Genomic DNA, 19,800 nt, shown 5'->3' on the forward strand with positions numbered 1-19,800 from the left:
AAATACAAATAAAAGTAAAAACAAAATTCTTAAGGAGTAGTAGAGATGAAATATCTCTCACCTTGGGAATAATGTATTCTCTGAACTTAATATCCTGAGTCACTGCATGTGGGAGACCGTTGGGGACGAGGTCGATGTATCTCTGGATCTCGTGAACCACAGCATCCGTGTAGGGCATACGGCTCCTGTCCTGCATGCAGGGGCTCCGATGTCTGCCAACCACACGGTGAATCTCTTCCTGGACTTTAGCTGGCAGGACAGGAATCAGAATTTATGTGAAATGGAAAGGTCTGACCTTTTTTGTTGTTGTTGTTGAAAGACTTTATTTATTTTAAAGCGAGAGAGTCGGAAGGGGGGGCAGAGGGAGGAGAAAAGTACCCCAAGCTGACTCCGAATTGAGTGCGGAGCCCGGCGGGAGACCCAGTCTCATGACCCCGAGATTATGACAAGAGCAGAAACCAAGAGTTGGACGCTTAACTGACCGAGTCACCCAGGTGTCCCTTGATTTGATCTTAATCATGGTTCCATTGTGGAAGGAGACTGGGAGAGGGGGAAATCATATATAACTACTACCACAGGGAAAGAAAAAAAAAAGAAATTTGTTTCCTAGTCAGATTGGTATCTCATTAGAGACTTAAATATGTGTACATATAAAACATAATTGTACCATGAAATTCAACTCTGATTCTCTATTTTGAGTATTTTGTTTGATAAACCCAGGGATCTGGGGTCTTGAAAGCTCACTACAGACCATGCTGTTTGACCACTTTGTGTATGCCAGTTTCTGTTTTAAATATGTAAGTTCTGGGTGCCTGGGTGGCTCAGTCTGGTAAGTGTCTGCCTTGGACTCAGGTGATGATTCCAGAGTCTGGGGACTGAACCCCACATCAGGCTCCCAGCCACCCAGGTCCCATAAATAAAATATTTTTTAAAAATGTTAAGTTGCAGGGGCGCCTGGGTGGCTCAGTTGGTTAAGTGACTGCCTTCGGCTCAGGTCATGATCCTGGAGTCCCGGGATCGAGTCCCGCATCGGGCTCCCTGCTCGGCAGGGAGTCTGCTTCTCCCTCTGACCCTCCTCCCTCTCATGTGCTCTCTCTTTCTCTCATTCTCTCTCTCAAATAAATAAATAAAATCTTTAAAAAAATAAAAAATTAAAAAATTAAAAAAATAAAAATGTTAAGTTGCAGGGGCACCTGGGTGGCTCAGTCGGTTAAGCGTCTGCCTTCAACTCAGGTCATGATCCCAGGGTCCTGGGATCGAGCCCCGCATAGGGCTCCCTGCTCGGCGGGAAGCCTGCTTCTCCCTCTCCCACTCCCCCTGCTTGTGTTCCCTCTCGCTGTGTCTCTCTCTGTCAAATAAATAAATAAAATCTTTAAAAGAAAAATGTTAAGTTCCAAGAGGGTAAGAACTACCCAGTGCAATAAATGCTTAATAAATAGAACAACTGAATAAAATGTTTGACTCAGCACATAGGACCGAGAAGTTAACATTTATTTAGAATGCAAAACATGACAGGCATGCTGTACAATGTATTTCATTACTTTATAATTCCTCAAAATAGTTCTATGTGTTGGGTATTATTTTATGTGTCTTAAAAATGAGGAAACAAGTCCATAAAAGTAAATATCTTTCTTAAGGACACCCAGGTGTTATGTGGTCCTTCTTACTCCCAAACCCGCAATCTTAGCAACTGAATAAGATCACTGAAAATAATTTGTGTTAGCGAATTATATTCATCCTTTATTTGCAAAATGTATCATGTAAATAATATGCAGTTTTGGTAGAACTATTCATTAGTTAAAACAAACATTTATTAACTTTCTCCTATGAGGGAAAGATTCTGTGAATGTTAGGAAGTATCATCTCTCCTAAACAGATGACGGACCAAGTAAGATATGCAGAGAGGTAGTCATGAGTCTGAGGTCACACAGCTACTTACTAGTAAAGTCAGAATCTGAAGCCACTGTAGTTTGTCCACTATAGCCAGGGCCATGTTGCTACTTTGGTCAAATGGTGTTGATCTACTAGCTGAAGAATGTGTCTTTGTTAAGAGAGCATGTGATTAACTCTGTGGTTTGACAGCTGTCAGGAAGACTTAGGAATTTTAAAGAAGTTTTAAACTTCACCTTTTCAGGCTGAGAAGCTGGATTTTTATCTAGAAGAGAGTGATTATGTAAAGTGGTTAGGAACTGACTTATAAAGTCAGAATGTGTAGAGAATGGCCCAGTAAGGAATGAAAATGGGAAGAAAGAAAAGGAAAATATAAGTGGATATGATGCAAGAAAAAATGAACATGGAAGCAATGGGGAACCAAGACACAAAAAGGACTTTTGCCATGTACACAAGATTTACGGGTCTGGAGAAAAATGTCATATGGTGTTTGTGGTCATAATCAACATAGGTCTAATAAGAGGGAAGTTATTTGGCTGAAAGAGTCTGTGTCACGTGAAGGAAACACAGTGCCATTAGATCCCACAATGTGTGAGAGGAAAGGAATTTTGAAGCTGTGCTTCTAGATCCCACCATTTGGAAAGCACTTCTTACTTAGACTGGGAGGGCAGGAGGACCTTAAACAAAGAATAATCTAGTGCTGACATCATGGAGATAAGCTTCCTGAGATTTAATTGTATTAAAAGTGTTTCTATGTACCAAAGCACAGAACATGACCCAGTAGTGAAGGGAATATCCTCTTGGATGAGCACTCAAGAAAAAAAGAGGAGGAAAAGTGGAAAGGTTGCATTTGCAAGAGAAATTATATTTGTGAGGAAGAATTTATATGCCCAAATGGGTATATTAGAAAAGAATGTATTTGTATGTAACTCTTTTTATTTAGGGACTGAGACTCTTTGATAAAGAAAGACTGTCATTTTTGTTGAGTCAATCCTTACACTGCAAATGCATTTCAGCAGAAGTCTCCTCTGACAAAAATATATTTATCTGGACATGGAAGACATATCAAGTGATATCCTTTGAGAGAAAGCAGAAGGCCAATTCTTCTAGATCCTAAGACAACTGCTTATTATTGCATCTGTCCCAACGCAAATCAGGGACATTCCACCATAGCAGGGGAAACAGTGAGCTCTGCCCTTCAAATCTCTGCTGCTGTTTAAATATTTCAGTATATTTTTGTACTATAAACTAATTTGTATTTAATTTATCCAATGATGGGAAGATGTATGAATGAAGGAAATTTTTTCTGTGCACTGTCTGGGCAGGTGAAGAGTGGGATAGTTGTCAGTGTCACCTGCCAATTTCTACCTGGAATTGCACCCTGCCCAACACCTGTGACCATACCTGTGATCTCCGGGTACTTCAGCAGCATGAGGAATCCATATCTCAGGGTGGTGCTCGTTGTCTCTGTTCCTGCACCAAACATATCCCATATGCTAACGATCAAGTTGTCCATGGTAAATTCAGTCTGTTTATTGTGTTTTTCCTAGAAATGATGTGCTACAATTACTTGATAAATAAAAGAGCCTCAGAGGTAACTTAACTCAATATGACATTGTTATTTGGTATGAGCGCTACAGCTGAAGGTCAAGTTAGATAGTTGTTAGGGTTCTGTCCAACAGTTAAAATATAATCAGAGTTATAAAGTTCCAACAGGTCCTTTCTGATTCTTCACTTTCTCATTCCCCTCGAGTCCATCAGTTGCTCTACCATTTCTTTGAAACATAATTTTTATCAAGTCCTCACTGCTATTCACTGTCAATTCCAGCATCTACTGTCTATTTTATAATGTCTAATTTTCTCATTCAAGCCTCCAGAACCACCCACACACACACAAAATGCATCACTATTCCCACTCATCAGTCACTACACCCACGACAGTTCCTCCATTACAATCAAGAGTACCTCTCAGAAATTCCACCCTCTTGATCACTTGCACTTCTCATTCCCTGGGCCTACTTTGTTGTCTCTTCATCTAAGCTACAGTTTCTTCAAAATCTACCTCATCTGTGAAGATTTCCTAGTGCCTTTGCAAAGGTTAGCCTTTGTAGATTCCTGTCTGTTCCTGTGTCCCCTCATTTTTTACATCTTCCCGTTGCTGAACTTTTTTGATGAAGGATTATATGCTGTGTATCATTAACCTTGAATGTGTATGAGTGTATATTACAATCTGCCCCCAAATAAAGAACCAGCTTTATTTAACACAATAAATGTAAAACCCACAAAGTCATTTTCAGTGAGAATTTAGAAATATCTCAAGATACCCAATATGGTTTGCATAAACAAGAGGTTAGACAAGCAATTAATACATATTTCGGAAGGACCATTTGTTTTAATATCCCAGTTTCACTGGGAAGAACAAAGCTAATCCATGAATCACACCACCCACAAAGATAAAGGGTCACATTATACCTTTTCTATTTTGATCAGGAAGTAGTCAATAAAGTCCCGAGGGTTATTGAAGTCCAGGGATTCTTGGTGTTCTTGTATTTTTTCCATAATAAACTCAAATTGTTTAGCAATATTTTTAAATAACACGTGATGGCTTCCTGGAAGGTAATGTATTAAAAGAGGGAAAGCATTGTAGAGCTGAAAGAGGAAAGAATCATTCATTAATTCACTCAGCAAAGTTTTACGGGCCCATGTTATGTATCAGACACTTATTCTGAGTAGATAAAGGTGAGTAAGACATGCTTCGTGCACTAGAACACACTTGGAATTTGAAGGGAGGGAACTGACAAGATGTCTGGAGTTACAGGATGCACAAGTCACAAAGTAATTTCAAAACCATTTAAATTTATTTCCTAGCCATAACTCTATGAAGGAATCCAGGAGCATACCATCTTTTCCCAAAGGAGAATATTGAGGTTCAGAAAGGTCAGTCAACCATTGTAAGACATCAGTCTAGTAATAGAGCTAGAACGTAGTGTTCATCCCAGTTTACCTACACATTTTTCTATGGAGTCACCTAAAAAGTTTTTTTGTAATGAAGAAACTACATCAGAAAAATTAAAGAAATGCCCACATTACTTACCTTATTTAGGGATTTTATACCCTCAGGAATATGCACATTGCCCTTTTACATCTGCCCAAGGCCAGTCCTAGAGTTTACTGACTCTACTTTAGACAGCACCTCATGACTTAATGCCCTTGGTAGGCAATGACGCAATTTTCAGGCCAGTAGTTTGTATCAAACTACAGAGAGAACAGAGAAATCTGGACTCTAGGGCTTGCTCACTCCTTGTCTTGGCTAGGATTTCTTTGTCTTTGGAAAATATGCTTAATATCTCTGGGTGATAGTTTCCTGTTCCAAAAAATGAGTAAACTCCTTGTTTACTCATTTTCAAATATCCAAATGGAACTCCATTTGGAGTCCATGGAGTCCATGATGGAACACATCATGACCTTATGGTCCACAGATAATTTAAGTTCTTAATGATCATACAACATAGGTTTTCTGACAGCATCCTATATTAAGAAATACATTTTACATCATCACCCTCTTCATCTATGGATATAAAATGGTTTCTCAAAAAAACACCTTCCTATCATTGATGCACTCTACCACATTTCTCTATTACTGTATTTCATGGTTTTTAAAATAAGCTTTTAAAGATTTATTATAGAGAGAGAGAGAGAGCGAGTGAGCACAGTGGGGAGGGGAAGAGGGAGAGGGTGAGAGAGAATCTCAAGCAGATTCCCTGCTGAGCAGGGACCCTGATGAGGGGCTCGATTCCATGCCCCTGAGATCATGACCTGAGCCGAAATCACCAGTCGTATGAGTGGTATATGAGCCATCCAGGCACCCCACTATATTTCATGTTTTAAACTTCATTTCAATACATTAAATTGATTTGATAACTCACTAATTGGTTGCAAATGATAGTTTGTTAAACATAACTGTAGCCACTTGGAAACAGGACAAAGGGATGAGGTAAGCATGAGCAATAGGTTAGTTAGAAAATTATTTCCCATTTAAGGGAACCTTGACCTTACCTGTATCCAGGAGGTGCTTAAAATTAGGAAGTTTTCCTGAAAATATTCTATCAAGGTTAAGAATGTTTTATCATCATACTCAAAACGATTCTGGAAAATAATGGAGCAGATGATATTGCAGGGAGCACAGCCCAGAAGGAACGCAGGATCACAGGGAGATGCTAAAACAAAGAAGTTAAAAGTTAGAGCACAATTTTCATATAAATCTTAAGCTGACTGTTTAAAATGATTGAGAAGGGTTGACTTCTGGGAGTCTTTTAAGTATAGGAAATCCCTGGGCATGTCATCATCACTGTAAAGTCAACATGCCTATAATTTATTGTTTCCCCAAATGAAGCTATCTAATCCAGTCCATTTATTAATTTTCCCCACATATCCTATTTACTTTATTCTCCAAATAAGAGCCACAAGATAATTCACAAGAAGGAGGTCACATAAAAATATCTTGAAAGGTGTAAAGTTTAGCTCTCAGTGTGAATATTTCTTCACAATGTCCGTAGGAAGCTGAACAACCTAATAAAAATTTCAGGAGACTGGAGAGACTCGAAACCATTATTTTAGAAAACGTAATTGAAAAGTTGGGTGTGCTTTTCTTGTAGAAGAGAACGATAATGAGAGCAATTGGAGTTCCATTTGGATATTTGAAAAAATATATTTAGTAATGGAACCAGGCTTCCTATATATAATATAAAGCATGGCTCCATGTTTTGATGTTCGGTTGCAGACAACTTTTGAACCTCACCTTTTCTTCTTCAGTTCACATCTGGGCAAGCTGATAAAAAAGCTCAAGTGCTCCTTCCTTTGGAAGCAGGACATTTAAACTATACAAGCATTGACTTGCACACAGGAACTCGTTCTCTACCCTATCCCTTAGCCACCATAAACACATCAAGCCAGTACCTTTCCCTGATCTCTCAAACTGGGATTTTGTTTTTGTTTGTTGTATATATTTTTTAAGATTTTTAAAATTTATTTTTTAATTTTTATTTATTTGACAGAGACAGAGCAAGAGAGGAAACACAAGCAGGGGGAGAGGGAGAGCGAGAATTAATGTGGGACTTAATCCCAGGACCCTGGCCTCATGACCTGAGCCGAAGGCAGACTCTTAATGACTGAGCCACCCAGGCGCCCCTGTTTTTTTTTTTTTTAAGATTTTATTTGTTTGAGAGAGGGAGAGAGGAGCAGGGTGAGGGGCAGAGAGAGAGGTACAAGCAGACTCCTCGCTGAGCAGGGAGCTCGACACAGGGCTCCATCCCAGGACCCTGGGATCATGACCTGAGCCGAAGGCAGAAGCTTAACCAATTGAGCCACTCAGGTACACTCAAGGTGTTTCTTAATCTGCTTAGGAACCAGTGCCCCACCCCCGCCCTCCACAGAAAGCCTCATTTTGTGAGTCAGACTTTTTACATCCAAATGGAGTGTGTGTGGTACGAATACTCTCAACATCGAAACCAGTTGGGGTGGGAGGTACATCTTGTCTCTGTCACCTGACTGTTAAATCACTATAACTCCAAAAGGAAAAAAAAAAAATTAGCGGGGATCAAAAAGTAGAAGTTAAAAGGAAAAATGTTCTGCTCAACATGTAAAAGAACCTTTCAATAGTCAGAATTACCCAGTGGTGAAATGGGTTACCCAAGAGTCTGGGGTCCCATAGCTTGGTGGGATTAGGCAGAATCTGGGTGAGAGTAGGTCAGGAGCATCCAAATAATGGATACTGTAGTAGTCTGTTAATAATTTTTTAAAAAGATTTTATTTATTTATTTGACAGAGACACAGCAAGAGAGGGAACACAAGCAGGGGGAGTGGGAGAGGAAGAAGTAGGCACCCTGCTGAGCAGAGAGCCCTATGTGGGACTCCATCCCAGGACACTGGGATCATGACCTGAGCTGAAGGCAGATGCTTAATGAATGAGCCACCCAGGTGCCCCAATAATGTTCTTGCTAAACAAAAATTAAACATGTGAAAGTATTTAATATATTAAATTGAAAGTTTACAAAACTATATACATTTGTATCCCTTCTTCTGCCAGGTCTCCCACCCATTCCTCTGTAATAATATACATCAAAAGTCCAAATGATATTCATTGACACTCTACTGTCACAACTTATTCCAAGGAAGAAACAAGAATCATGCAAATATTTGTAATAATTACATTTTTTATATTAATAGCAGCAAAAGAAAAAAGAGGTGAGGACAAGCTGTCTGGACAATACATAACATGGGTTAAAAAACACAATGGCAGGGGCGGCTGGGTGGCTCAGTCAGTTACGCGTCTGACTCTTGGTTTCAGCTCAGGTCATGGTCTCAGGGTCGTGAGATCAAGCCCTGCATCAGCCTCCATGTTGAGTGTGGAGTCTGCTTAAGATTCTTTCTCTCTCTCCCTTTGCCTCTCCCCACCACTCTCTCTCTCTAAAATATATATATGTGTATATGTATATATATGAAACACAATGGAAATTCACCATATATAAAATAGCATTATTTAGTTGTAAAATATTTCAATATCGAGGTTCAAAAAACCACATATATCTGATGATCCTGATCTTACTCCTTTCCTGCCAAGTCTCCTGCCCACCCCTTCTCTTCCACCTCCCCTCCCAGTCCCGCACGTGCATACACAGAGCCAACTCGTGCTACTGAAGCTCCCTCCATTCATAACCATACTCCTCCAGGTGAGCCATAATGCAGCCCTAAGCACTGAGAAGGGTTTGCTGTGAATCCTACCACTGAAGCACCAGTGCTCCCCCCAACCCCCAGTTTTACTAAGATAAGATTGACAGCACTGTGTAAGTTTAAAGTGCCCAGCATAATGACTTCACACACATTTATACTGAAATGTTTGTGATGTTCTCAAGAAGTTACTAGGGACATTACTTCATTTTTCAAGGTATTACGGCCAAAACTACTAGTTCATTACCAAAATCCACGTTCTCCCCATTTTCCTCTGCACGCAGATAACCACATTTCCCAGTGCCCCTTAGAGTTGGTGTGGCCCTGAGACGGAGTTAGAGCCCATGGAATATGAAAGAAGTTTGGTGTGCCATTGACATACCTGGCTTACTGAAAACACAATTTGCTCTTTTCTTTGTTCTTTGCTCCTTCTGCTACCATGCAAAAAGATGAATTACGAGTGACCCAGGAAGCCACGTGTTGAAGAAAGACATCAGGGTTCCTATCAACCTAGAGCCTGAGAAGGCTGTTATGCCAACCACTTCACCTCTTACTACTCTTACGTGAGCAAAAAAGCAACTTCTATGGTGCTTGAGCCATCAGATCTCGCTGTAGCCTATCTGAAATAGCATATAGTCTTCCCAAACTAGTACTGTTAATTACATAAAGAAAGACACACCATTGGTTTTTTTTAATGCTTCCACCAGACACAAGGCTTCCTCTTGAATTCTGTCTTCAATAGTCTTCTTTCCTATCCCCATTTTCCGCAAAATCGTGATGGAAAAACGTCGGGTTAGCTTCCATCTTTCTCCATTGCTGAAAATGATTCCTATCAGAAAGAGAAAGAGAGAGGAATGACCTCCATTACGATGAATTCCAGCTGAGAGTCTTTTATCTCAGAAAATGATAATCACACTTAAGCAGGGATGTAAATAGAGTGGTGTCAGCCACAGGAATTTCCAGTGAGCCCTGCTTCACCCACCTCCTGTTTACCCAGCCTAGTATCTGTCAAGACTCTGGGTTTGACATATTACCCAACTCTTCTTCATCTGATAGCTCCTTCAAACCTCAGGATAACTCTGTGAACCAAGTGTTTTGTCCCCATTTTACTGATGATCATGGAGGCCAAATGCTTGCTCTGTGATCACACTGGTAATAAATCATGGTGAGTCCAAGTGTAGGTGACATTTTCAGGGCTGGTTTTTGTACACTGTGAATGAATTGTGGGAGAGGCAACAAACAGAGTCAATTCTCAAGAGAAGGAGAGAGCACTTGTGCACTGGAAAGAAGTTCATGAAAATCTATTCCTCATTTTCCCATTTCCCCTCTGTTTGTTAAATCTTTTCCATGAAATATGGTCTTAACACCAAGGAAGTTCAATCAGACTTCCGGAGCCAGGACAAGATTAGGAGAAAAAGTAATTTTCAGGAAACTTGTCCATAAAGATTTTAAAGAACGATGTAGAGGAGGAAGTGGCCCCATTCAGGCCTTATCTCTTTTTGCAGAAACCCAGCGACCCACCAGAGGCCTGGACAGCTTAAGGCGAGCTCCAAAACAAAGGGAAGACAGTTCAAGTACTTTAGTTTAAAAAGCTTTTTCTAGGATCACTTGCAATCCATATGTACTCATCATGGGTTTGTCCGTAATCATCTTCTCAGAGCATATTTGTGCTTTATGCTTTGTATTCCATTGGATTCAAATATTTCTTGTAGTTTTTTTTAGAAGGGTAAAAGATTGAAGGCAAGGCTGGAAATATTTCAAACCTATGTTGGCTCCATGCACACTATGGGACTTTCCTAAAATAGTCTCTTGGCAACCATGACTCAGGCCAGAAAGCAAAATGTTTGGTGACTAGGACAATTGAGTCATTTTCCTCCCTTCTCTTTTCTCTCAGTCTCTTATTATCTTAACTGAAATAACACTATCTTAACTGACCATAACTTAAAGTGAACACAAATTCATAGAATGTTAACAGTTAGATGATTTGCTTTCATTGCATCTAGTGTTTCACGAAGACATTGTGTGTCTCCTTCATTATCTACAATATGGATTAATGATCCTTTATAGAAAAATGTTGGGATGGGGCACCTGGGTGGCTCAGTTGGTTAAGCAGCTGCCTTCGGCTCAGGTCATGATCCTAGGGTCCTGGGATCAAGCCCCACATCGGGCTCCCTGCTCAGCAGGGAGCCTGCTTCTCCCTCTCACGCTCCCTCTGCCTACTGCTCCTCCTGCTTGTGTTCCCTCTCTCTCTGTCTCTCTGCCAAATAAATAAATAAAATCTTTAAAAAAAAAAAAAAAAAGAAAAGAAAAATGTTGGAATTATGCTGTTTTCTCTAAATAAATTTCTCTAAATACTTACAATTTCTCTGTCCCTTAGCCTGTTTGGAGTCTTTGCAACTTACACACCCACATACATTCTCCAAATTGAGACATACCAAATCCCCGGCTGGTCCAGTCCACCACTGGGAAAGGGCCTCTGCCAGAAAACGCCTCACCCCGATCAATCAGAGCTTCCTTCACCGCTTCATATCCATATAACACCACAGTGGGCTTCATGCCAAAATACACCGTGAACACAGGGCCATAACTCTCTGCTAGCTGGGAAAGGAACAGGAGGTACAAGAGTAGTAGAATTTCAAAACTAGGAATGTAGATAAGTGAGGTAAATAGTTTTAATCTTACCAAAGAGACATTTTAATATTCACTCACCCAGTGTAAAAGATTTCAACTTCTAGAACTGGTAATTTAATAAATCACATTAAGTAGTAATTACCATTATATTGTTAGTAACACTGGTACTATTATCATCATCAACAGTTTATCATTTATTCAGTTCCTACTATGTGACACGGAGTGTATTATGGATTTTATTCATATTATTTTATTAACTTTTATCTGCCAAACCTATAATTGCACCAAATTTTTCCTTCCTTCCTATAGTTATAATAAATGATGTGTTTCTCAGGACGCCTGGGTGGCTCAGTCGGTTAAGCAACTGCCTTCGGCTCAGGTCATGATCCTGGAGTTCCGGGATCGAGTCCCGCATCGGGCTCCCTGCTCAGAGGGGGATCTGCTTCTCCCTCTGACCCTCCCCCGTCTCATGCGCTCGCTCTCTCAAATAAATAAATAAAAATATTTAAAAATAAATAAATAAATAAATGATGTGTTTCTCATCCTGTTTAAGGGATGTTCTTTCTCTTGCCCTCTGTGTAGATTCTCACAATCATCCCTCATTATCCACCCCCCCACATCTTTTTAGCACCAGAGATCTTGAGATTTTAGTAATACATAGGAACCTGGCAATATAGTCACTGACATTTCCCAGCTTCCCTGTGTGGCCATGTGACTAAGTTCGCATGAACTGCTATTAACAGAAATGATGTGTGCAAATCCTACATGACTGCATAAATGGTAAATGCATGCCCTCCATCCCTTCCCCTACCCATGGAATGAAATGACAGCATGGAGATAGCTCCACTGTGTCCCTGCATAGGAGAACAATAGCCTAGGCACCCAGGATGATAAACTATAAGACTGAGAAAAGCTAGTTCTCTGGATGACCTCAAGGAAGACAGGCAGCCCAATAGCACTCACCTCTATATCATTCTGTAAGACAGAAATAAGCTCCTGTCTTCTTTAAGCCATTATGTTATTGGGATCTTTCTGTGATGGCCAATTATTTGGTATTCTAAACGATGTAGGACCTACACACTTCCAACTTATCCAAGGTTTGAGTCCACCTGCTACCTTACAATTCATTCTCCATAAAGCAACCAGAGTGATCTTTTCACAAGGCAAATGCTAACATGAGAGTCCTTTTTAAGCACATTAATGGCATCACATTGCTCTTAGGCTAAGATCAATATATTTTTTCTTAAGTAGGCTCCAAGCCCAGCATGGAGCCCAACACAAGGCGTGAACTCACAACCTGAGATCAAGACCTGAGCTGAGATCAAAAGTCGGGTGTTTAAACAACTGAGCTACCCAGGCACCCCTAAAAACCAATATTCTTTTTTTTTTTTTTTAAGATTTTATTTATTTATTTGACAGAGAGAGACACAGTGAGAGAGGGAATACAGGTGAGGGAGAGGGAGAAGCAGGCTTCCCGCTGAGCAGGGAGCCCGACATGGGGCCCGATCCCAGGACACTGAGATCATGACCTGAGCTGAAGGCAGACGCTCAACAACTGAGCCACCCAGGTGCCCCAAAACCAATATTCTTAAAAGCCTTGAAAGACCTGCATGCTCTGGCCCCTACTTACTTCTCCAATCTCATCCCACACCATGTTTTTATTTACTCTCTGGTCTATAAGCAAATTGGTCCTTTCAGAGACACCAACAAGTAATTCTCCTCCAGACTGAAACAGCCTGGAACAAACTTATATCTGTATTTTGTGTGCTTAATCCTTGATCATTCTTTAGATCTCAGCTCCAGCTGCACTTCCTCGGAGAACTCTTTGTTGACTGTTCCTCCCATCCCTGCTCCTCCAAGCTGCATATCCTCTTGCTACTGTGCCCCTATTACGTGGTTTATAATCACACACTCATTTGCATGATTACTTTACAAATACATGCCCTGCCCTCTAGACTATAAATTCCATAATGCTTGGGTCTTTTTTTTTTTCATTCACCATTGAAAAGCCCCAGCATCTAACAGAGTGCCTAATACAAAGTAGGCATTCAGTAACTTGATCAATATATGATATACTCAAGGACCATGTGCAAAATACAATTATTATTCACATTTTAAAGAAATGGAAATTAAGGCTCAGAGAGATTTTTTTAAATTTGCCCAATGCTGTGAGTTTACAAGTGGACGAGCTGGGGTGCTGACAAAACCTCTTTGAATCCATAGCCCCAAACACAGAAAGGAGCTTCCAGAGGCTGTGTTCTGGTCACTAGCTGTCTCAGGGAAGACAGATTTCAGACAATTCCTTCAAGATTTAGAGAGCTATTGCTATTTAAATAGCTAGAAATAGAGTAGTTATTCACTCACTCATCGAGCAAATATAATAGAAACTGAAAAGTATGGAATCTTGAGTTATTTCCTAGACTTAAATCAATGTTAGCTTTTAGGAGACTTTTAGTATTGTGACGCTGTAAGTCATTAGAACTTTTATGTTTTTTTTAATTGAAAGCAGTTTCATTGCCATTAGGGTTTAGCAAAGAATAATTACTAAAAAGGAAACCTGGTCACAATATGGACAGGGAATTCCTTCTTTTTGGCAATTTCAACAATCATCTCATGGATCTCATTCCCTTCTGGCAGACTTCCAGCTTAAAGTCATGTCTGGGTATCCAAGGGACCCTTCCCGTTCAAACCACTTCCTTAAAGTATGGCATCTGGGACCATATTTCATTTAGATATAGCACTATAACTGCAAACAATTGGAAGGAACGTAATCATACTTGCCTTGCTTAGGGATTTGTTGATGTTCTTAATATTTATCTGTAGAATGTTTCCAATGATTGGGAGGGGAGTGGGGCCAGGCGGCAGCTTCCCTTTGGCACGGTTACAATTCCACAGAAAGAAAGGAATCAAAAAAGAAAGACATATCACCAGAACTATGAAGAGATCCATTGCTGTGCTTTCTCTAAATGCAGTTGAAAGCTTGGAATACAAGAACTTTATAAATACTAAGTGCAAGCTGATCATCAATCCTGTTTTGAACTTTTGGATAAATAATCATTTTATCTTCAGTGGACTCTGACCCACTGGTAAAGATTAAAATAAAACCAGTCACCTCAGTATTGGTAAGTATCTAGGTTTTCAGTGGCAATCCCAACTAAAAAAATTACACTTCTTCAGAGATGGTCATATTTTAATTGTAAAATTGAAAGCCATCAGATTTTCAAAGAGCTGGAATTCATGATCTTGACCACTGATGAAAGAGAATATCTCATGTCAAAATTTATCATTATGTGAGCAGAAAAAAGAAGCACTCTCTCAGTGCCTTTTCCCAGAAAATCCAAGAAAAGGCCAGAATTAAGAGAAAGAAAGGAGGAGGCAGGGTAAAAAAGGATATGGGGAGCTAGTCACCCCTAGAGCAAAGAAGAGATAACCCAAATCTCTTGACAAAGCCCTTTTCCATGTCAGGAGTTCTGACACAATCAACTGCCAAGGGGGATGCAGGATCAACAGACAGTTGATAAGAGCCAGGAATCTACCAAATCAAGGAGAGAAATCACTCAACAGTGGAAAGTCCCTTGGCTGCATATCACCCATCCTTCCCCCCTGCACATCCATTTCCAGTGAGGGTCCTATAACCAGAGCCTACATTGCTTGTTCTCAATATACTCAATATACTCCAGCATTCAATACTATGAATATTTGAAAGTGTCTAGGAACTCACAGATATGAACAAAATTTCAAGACTCAAAGATATTTGAGGGGGAATCCTTTTACACTGCTGGTGGGAATGCAGCTGGTGCAGCCGCTCTGGAAAACAGTATGGAGGTTCCTCAAAAGTTGAAAATAGAGCTATCCTATGACCCAGCAATTTCATTACTGGGTATTTACCCCAAAGATACAAATGTAGTGATCTGAAGGGGTATGTGCACCCCGATGTTTATAGCAGCAACGTCCACAATAGCCAAACTATGGAACGAGCCCAGATGTCCATTGACAGATGAATGTATAAAGAAGATGTGGTATATATACACAATGGAATACTACTCAGTCATCAAAAAAATGAAATCTTGGGCGCCTGGGTGGCTCAGATGGTTAAGCGTCTGCCTTCGGCTCAGGTCGTGATCCCAGGGTCCTGGGATCGAGTCCCGCATCGGGCTCCCTGCTCCTTGGGAGCCTGCTTCTCCCTCTGCCTCTCTCTCTCTCTGTCTCTCATGAATAAATAAATAAAATATTTAAAAAAAAAATGAAATCTTGTCACTTGCAATGACATGGATGGAAGTAGAGGGTATGATGCTAAGCGAAATAAGTCAATCAGAGAAAGATAATTATCATATGATCTTATCATATGTGGAATTCAAGAAACAAACAGAGGATCATAGGGGAAGAGAGGAAAAATAAAACAAGACAAAGTCAGAGAGGGAGACAAACTATAAGAGACTCTTAATCATAGGAAACAAACTGAGGGTTGCTGGGGGGGAGGGAGGTGAGAGGATGGGGTAACTGGCGGATAGAAATTAAGGAGGGCACTTAATGTAATGAGTACTGGGTATTATATATGACTGATGAATCACTGAGCTCTACCTCTGAAACCAATATTACATGTTAATTAACTGAATTTAAATTTTAAAAAAATGGAGAAAAAGATATTTGAGGAAATCCAACGAGGCATAACATAGCACTTAAAAATCAGAACACTAACCCCTGAAGAAGCTAGCATCAAGAAAATAGAGAAAATGTTAAAATAAGTTTAACATCGGAGATATAAAAACTGTGCCTTCAGAGAGGTGTTAATATGGTGGAGCAGTAAAGGGACCCTAAGCTTGCCTCATCCCTCAAACACAGCTAGATCAACATCGAATCATTTTCAACAACTACGAAATTGATCTGAGGATAAAGAAAACAATGTGCACAGTTGGAGGGAGAGAACGTGGCAAATGTGAGGCTAATCTTAACAAACAAATCAAAGCACCCTAGTTAAAAGTCCAAACACTCCTCACTGCCAGCAAGGGGGAACTCTGTGGAGCACTGACCTTTAGGAAAGTACAGCCAAAACATGACAGCAGAGTGCACACAGCATACACCAGAAAGACTTCCTGGAACTCCAGGCCCTGGACAGTGTATGACCCTTTCTCAATATAGTATTACTCTCAGGAGCAGGAAACACAATAAGTTTTCATAATACACAAAAGATAGAAACTTAGACATGATGACAAGACAGAGGAATTCTCCCCAAAAGAAAGATCAAGAAAAAAATCTCAGCCAGGGATTTGCTCAAAACAGATAGAAGCAATATATCTGAACAAGAATTTAGAACAACAGTCATAAAAATACCAGCTGGGCCTGAAAGAACAGAAGATACCAGAGAAACACTGGCTGTAGAGATAAAAGACGTAAAAACTAGTCAGGCCAAAATAAAAAATGCTATAACCGAGATGCAAAACTGACTGGATATAATCACAATGAGGATGGAAAAGCAGAGGATCAAATAGGTGATTTAGGCAGAAGATAAAATCATGGAAAATAATGAAGCTGAAAAGAAGAGGGAAAGAAAACCATGAGATCACAATATAGACTTAAGGAACTTAGGGATTCCACAGAACGCAACAATATCCATACCATAGGAATCCCAGAAGAAGAATGGGATAAGGGGCAAAAGGTTTATTTGGACAAATTATAGCTGAGAACTTCCCTAACCTGGGAAAGGAAGCAGGCATTCAAGTCCAAGAGGCACAGAGAACTCCCCTCAAATTCAACAAAAATAGGTCAACACAGGGGAGCCAGGGTGGCTCAATCAGTTAAGCGTCTGCCTTTGGCTCAGTCATGATCTTGGAGTCCTGGATTGGAGCACCACGTTGGGCTCCTTGCTCAGTGGGGCGTCTGCTTCTCCCTCTCTCTCTGCTCCTCCCCCCTGTCCCCCCAGCTTATGCTGTCTCTTTCTCAAATTAAAAAAAAAAAAAAAATCTTAAAAAAAAAAAAAAACAGGTCAACATCAAAACATATCAGAGTGAAACTTGCAAAATACAAAGATAAAGAGAATTCTGAAAGCAGCTAGGGACAAAAGGTCCTTAACCTATAAGGATAGTAGATACATAAGGTTAGCAGCAGATCTATCCATAGAAACTTGGAAGGTCAGAAAAAAGTGGCATGATATATTCAATGTGCTAAATGGGAAAAATATGTAGTCAAGAATACTTTATCCAAAGAAGATATGGTGTGTACACACACACACACACACACACACAATGGAATATTACGCAGCCATCAAAAAATGAAATCTTGCCATTTGCAATGACGTGGATGGAACTAGAGGGTATGATGCTAAGTAAAATAATTCAATCAGAGAAAGAATCATATGATCTGACTGTTATGTGGAATTATGCCCCCAACTTGAGAGCAACCAAATATATAAAACAATTACTACCAACCTAAAGAAACTCACAGATAATAATACAATAATAGTAGGGGACTTTAACACCCCCTTCACTACAATGGGCCGATCATCTAAGTAGATCAACAAGGAAACAAGGGCTTTGAATGACACACTGGACCAGACAGACTTACCAGATATGTTCAGAGCATTTCATCCTAAAGCAGCAGAATACACATTCTTTTTTAGTGCACATGGAACATTCTCCAGAACAGATCACACACTGGGTCACAAATCAGGCCTCAACCAGTACAAAAAGACTGAGGTCATACCATGCACATTTTTGGACCACAATCTTATGAAACTTGGAGTCAACCACAAGAAACAATTTGGGAGCCCCACTCCCAGTCCCCACGGCAGAGGCCACAGAGCCATCATTGTTTCTGCTGTCTCAGAAAGAAGGAGCCAGAAGCTGACTGTCGGCACAAATGAAGCCCCAGTATGGAGAGAGAATGAAGGCTCCTATGCCCAGAGTAGGCTGCAAGCTGAGGGCAGGAAAAGGGAAGTTTTGAGTCATTCCATCTTTATTTATTTATTTATTTTTTTAAAAGATTTTATTTATTTATGTGAGACAGAGAGAATGAGAGACAGAGAACATGAGAGGGGGGAGGGTCAGAGGGAGAAGCAGACTCCCTGCCGAGCAGGGAGCCCAATGCGGGACTCGATCCCGGGACTCCAGGATCATGACCTGAGCCGAAGGCAGCCGCCCAACCAACTGAGCCACCCAGGCGCCCCCATTCCATCTTTAGAACAAAGGGGAAACTGGACCATTTTCTATTGCTATGGTTCTCTAAGGTCCTTTACTACTACTGAGCTCCAAGGGGATATGCAAACACAAACAATTAATAAATCAGGAGAACTCTATCCTGGCTGGAGAAGAGCGTAACAAACAGGAAGATAGGTCAGTGAATCGTTTGTAGGAAGACAATGCTAGGAACTTCAGCTCTTCACACGGCTGCCAGCCCTACAGAGGACAACACAGTAAGAACTAAGACAGCCACTCCAGACTGGTACAGCTGGGGAATCTTCAGGCCTTTCCCTAGGTCCCACATCAAGTGTCAGATTCCATTCCAGATAGGATACATGAGAGGGCAGAGAAGTGCAAACTTGGCTGTGTAGATCAGTGATGGCCCCAGACACAGGAACTTCACACGTTCCGAATGAATCTCAAAGTTCCCAGGGACCAACAGGGCTGACAAGCCAAAAAGAGACCCCCTACACCCAAGGCACACCAGTAACCTGGTGGCAAACAGACATCACTATGGGAAGAGACCAACTGTAGATAGTGATATGGGGAGACAGAGGATGGCTTAAACAGTATTCTTATTCCTGAACCTCTCCATCTCTTCTTTGGCTGTAGTTCCCAAAGGGATAGCATTTCTGACTCAGAGCTGAGGATTAAGGTGGGCACGGAGGCAATGATGGCCAACATATCTTAACAAGAACACAGCCATCCTGAGTTCCGGCCTGGATGGAAGTAAAGCTTTTTGAGTCTATATAATTGATAATATGGTAGTAAAGCTTAAAGAAATTAAGTTGGTTTTCATTTTAAAAAGGGGGCTAAAATTCTAGATGTTTTCAACAAAATATGTATAGAATGAAGTGAGTTGTCAGCATTCTGAGAGCTGTGTGTCTTACGCTCACAGTCAAGTTATATGTGGATTTTTGGCTACACAGGGGTTGTCCCCCGCTTGCCCCTGCATTGTTCAGGAGTCAAACTATATGACTTATGAACTCTACAATGGAAAGTATTTCAACTAAATTACATTTTACAAACACCTGTTGAGTAAATATGATGTATCTTGCAGTCTCACCATGACACTAAAAAACTTGTTTAAATAGTTACTGAGTTGACAATTTCACAGTGGGTAAATACAAAGGGGAGTTCAGAGAAGTCTGTCCCTGCGCGATCTTTATTTTTTTTTTTATTTTTAGATTATTTATTTATGTATTTATTTATTTGAGACAGAGAGAATGAGAGAGACAGAGAGCACATGAGAGGGGGGAGGGTCAGAGGAAGAAGCAGGCTCCTCGCCGAGCAGGGAGCCCGATGCGGGACTCGATCCCGGGACTCCAGGATCATGACCTGAGCCGAAGGCAGTCGCTTAACCAACTGAGCCACCCAG

The 19,800-nt window shown here is 40.6% G+C and overlaps 1 protein-coding gene and 1 pseudogene across 4 annotated transcripts in view; both read right to left on the bottom strand.

Annotated features, from left to right (window-relative positions):
- The window catches only part of LOC118024011 (cytochrome P450 2C21), a 45,445-nt gene that overhangs the window by 13,589 nt on the left and 12,056 nt on the right, over positions 1 to 19,800 (bottom strand). For 3 of the 4 annotated variants that reach the window (XM_035025496.1, XM_035025515.1, XM_035025505.1), the window contains 6 exons: positions 11,052 to 11,214; positions 9,296 to 9,445; positions 5,947 to 6,107; positions 4,363 to 4,539; positions 3,295 to 3,436; positions 62 to 249 (listed from right to left, as the gene is read on the bottom strand). In XM_035025496.1, the coding sequence (XP_034881387.1) occupies positions 62 to 249; positions 3,295 to 3,436; positions 4,363 to 4,539; positions 5,947 to 6,107; positions 9,296 to 9,445; positions 11,052 to 11,214 (981 nt within the window). Of the gene's footprint in view, positions 1 to 61; positions 250 to 3,294; positions 3,437 to 4,362; positions 4,540 to 5,946; positions 6,108 to 9,295; positions 9,446 to 11,051; positions 11,215 to 14,028; positions 15,085 to 19,800 lie in introns of those variants that run through there. The other variant, XM_035025489.1, reaches the window with a different exon arrangement.
- On the bottom strand, positions 17,306 to 19,625 carry LOC118024029 (annotated as a pseudogene).

The sequence above is a fragment of the Mirounga leonina genome, unplaced genomic scaffold (assembly GCF_011800145.1).
Source record: "Mirounga leonina isolate KUSES-001 unplaced genomic scaffold, KU_Mleo_1.0 Mir_114, whole genome shotgun sequence".
In the NCBI taxonomy this organism is placed as follows: Eukaryota; Metazoa; Chordata; class Mammalia; order Carnivora; family Phocidae; genus Mirounga; species Mirounga leonina.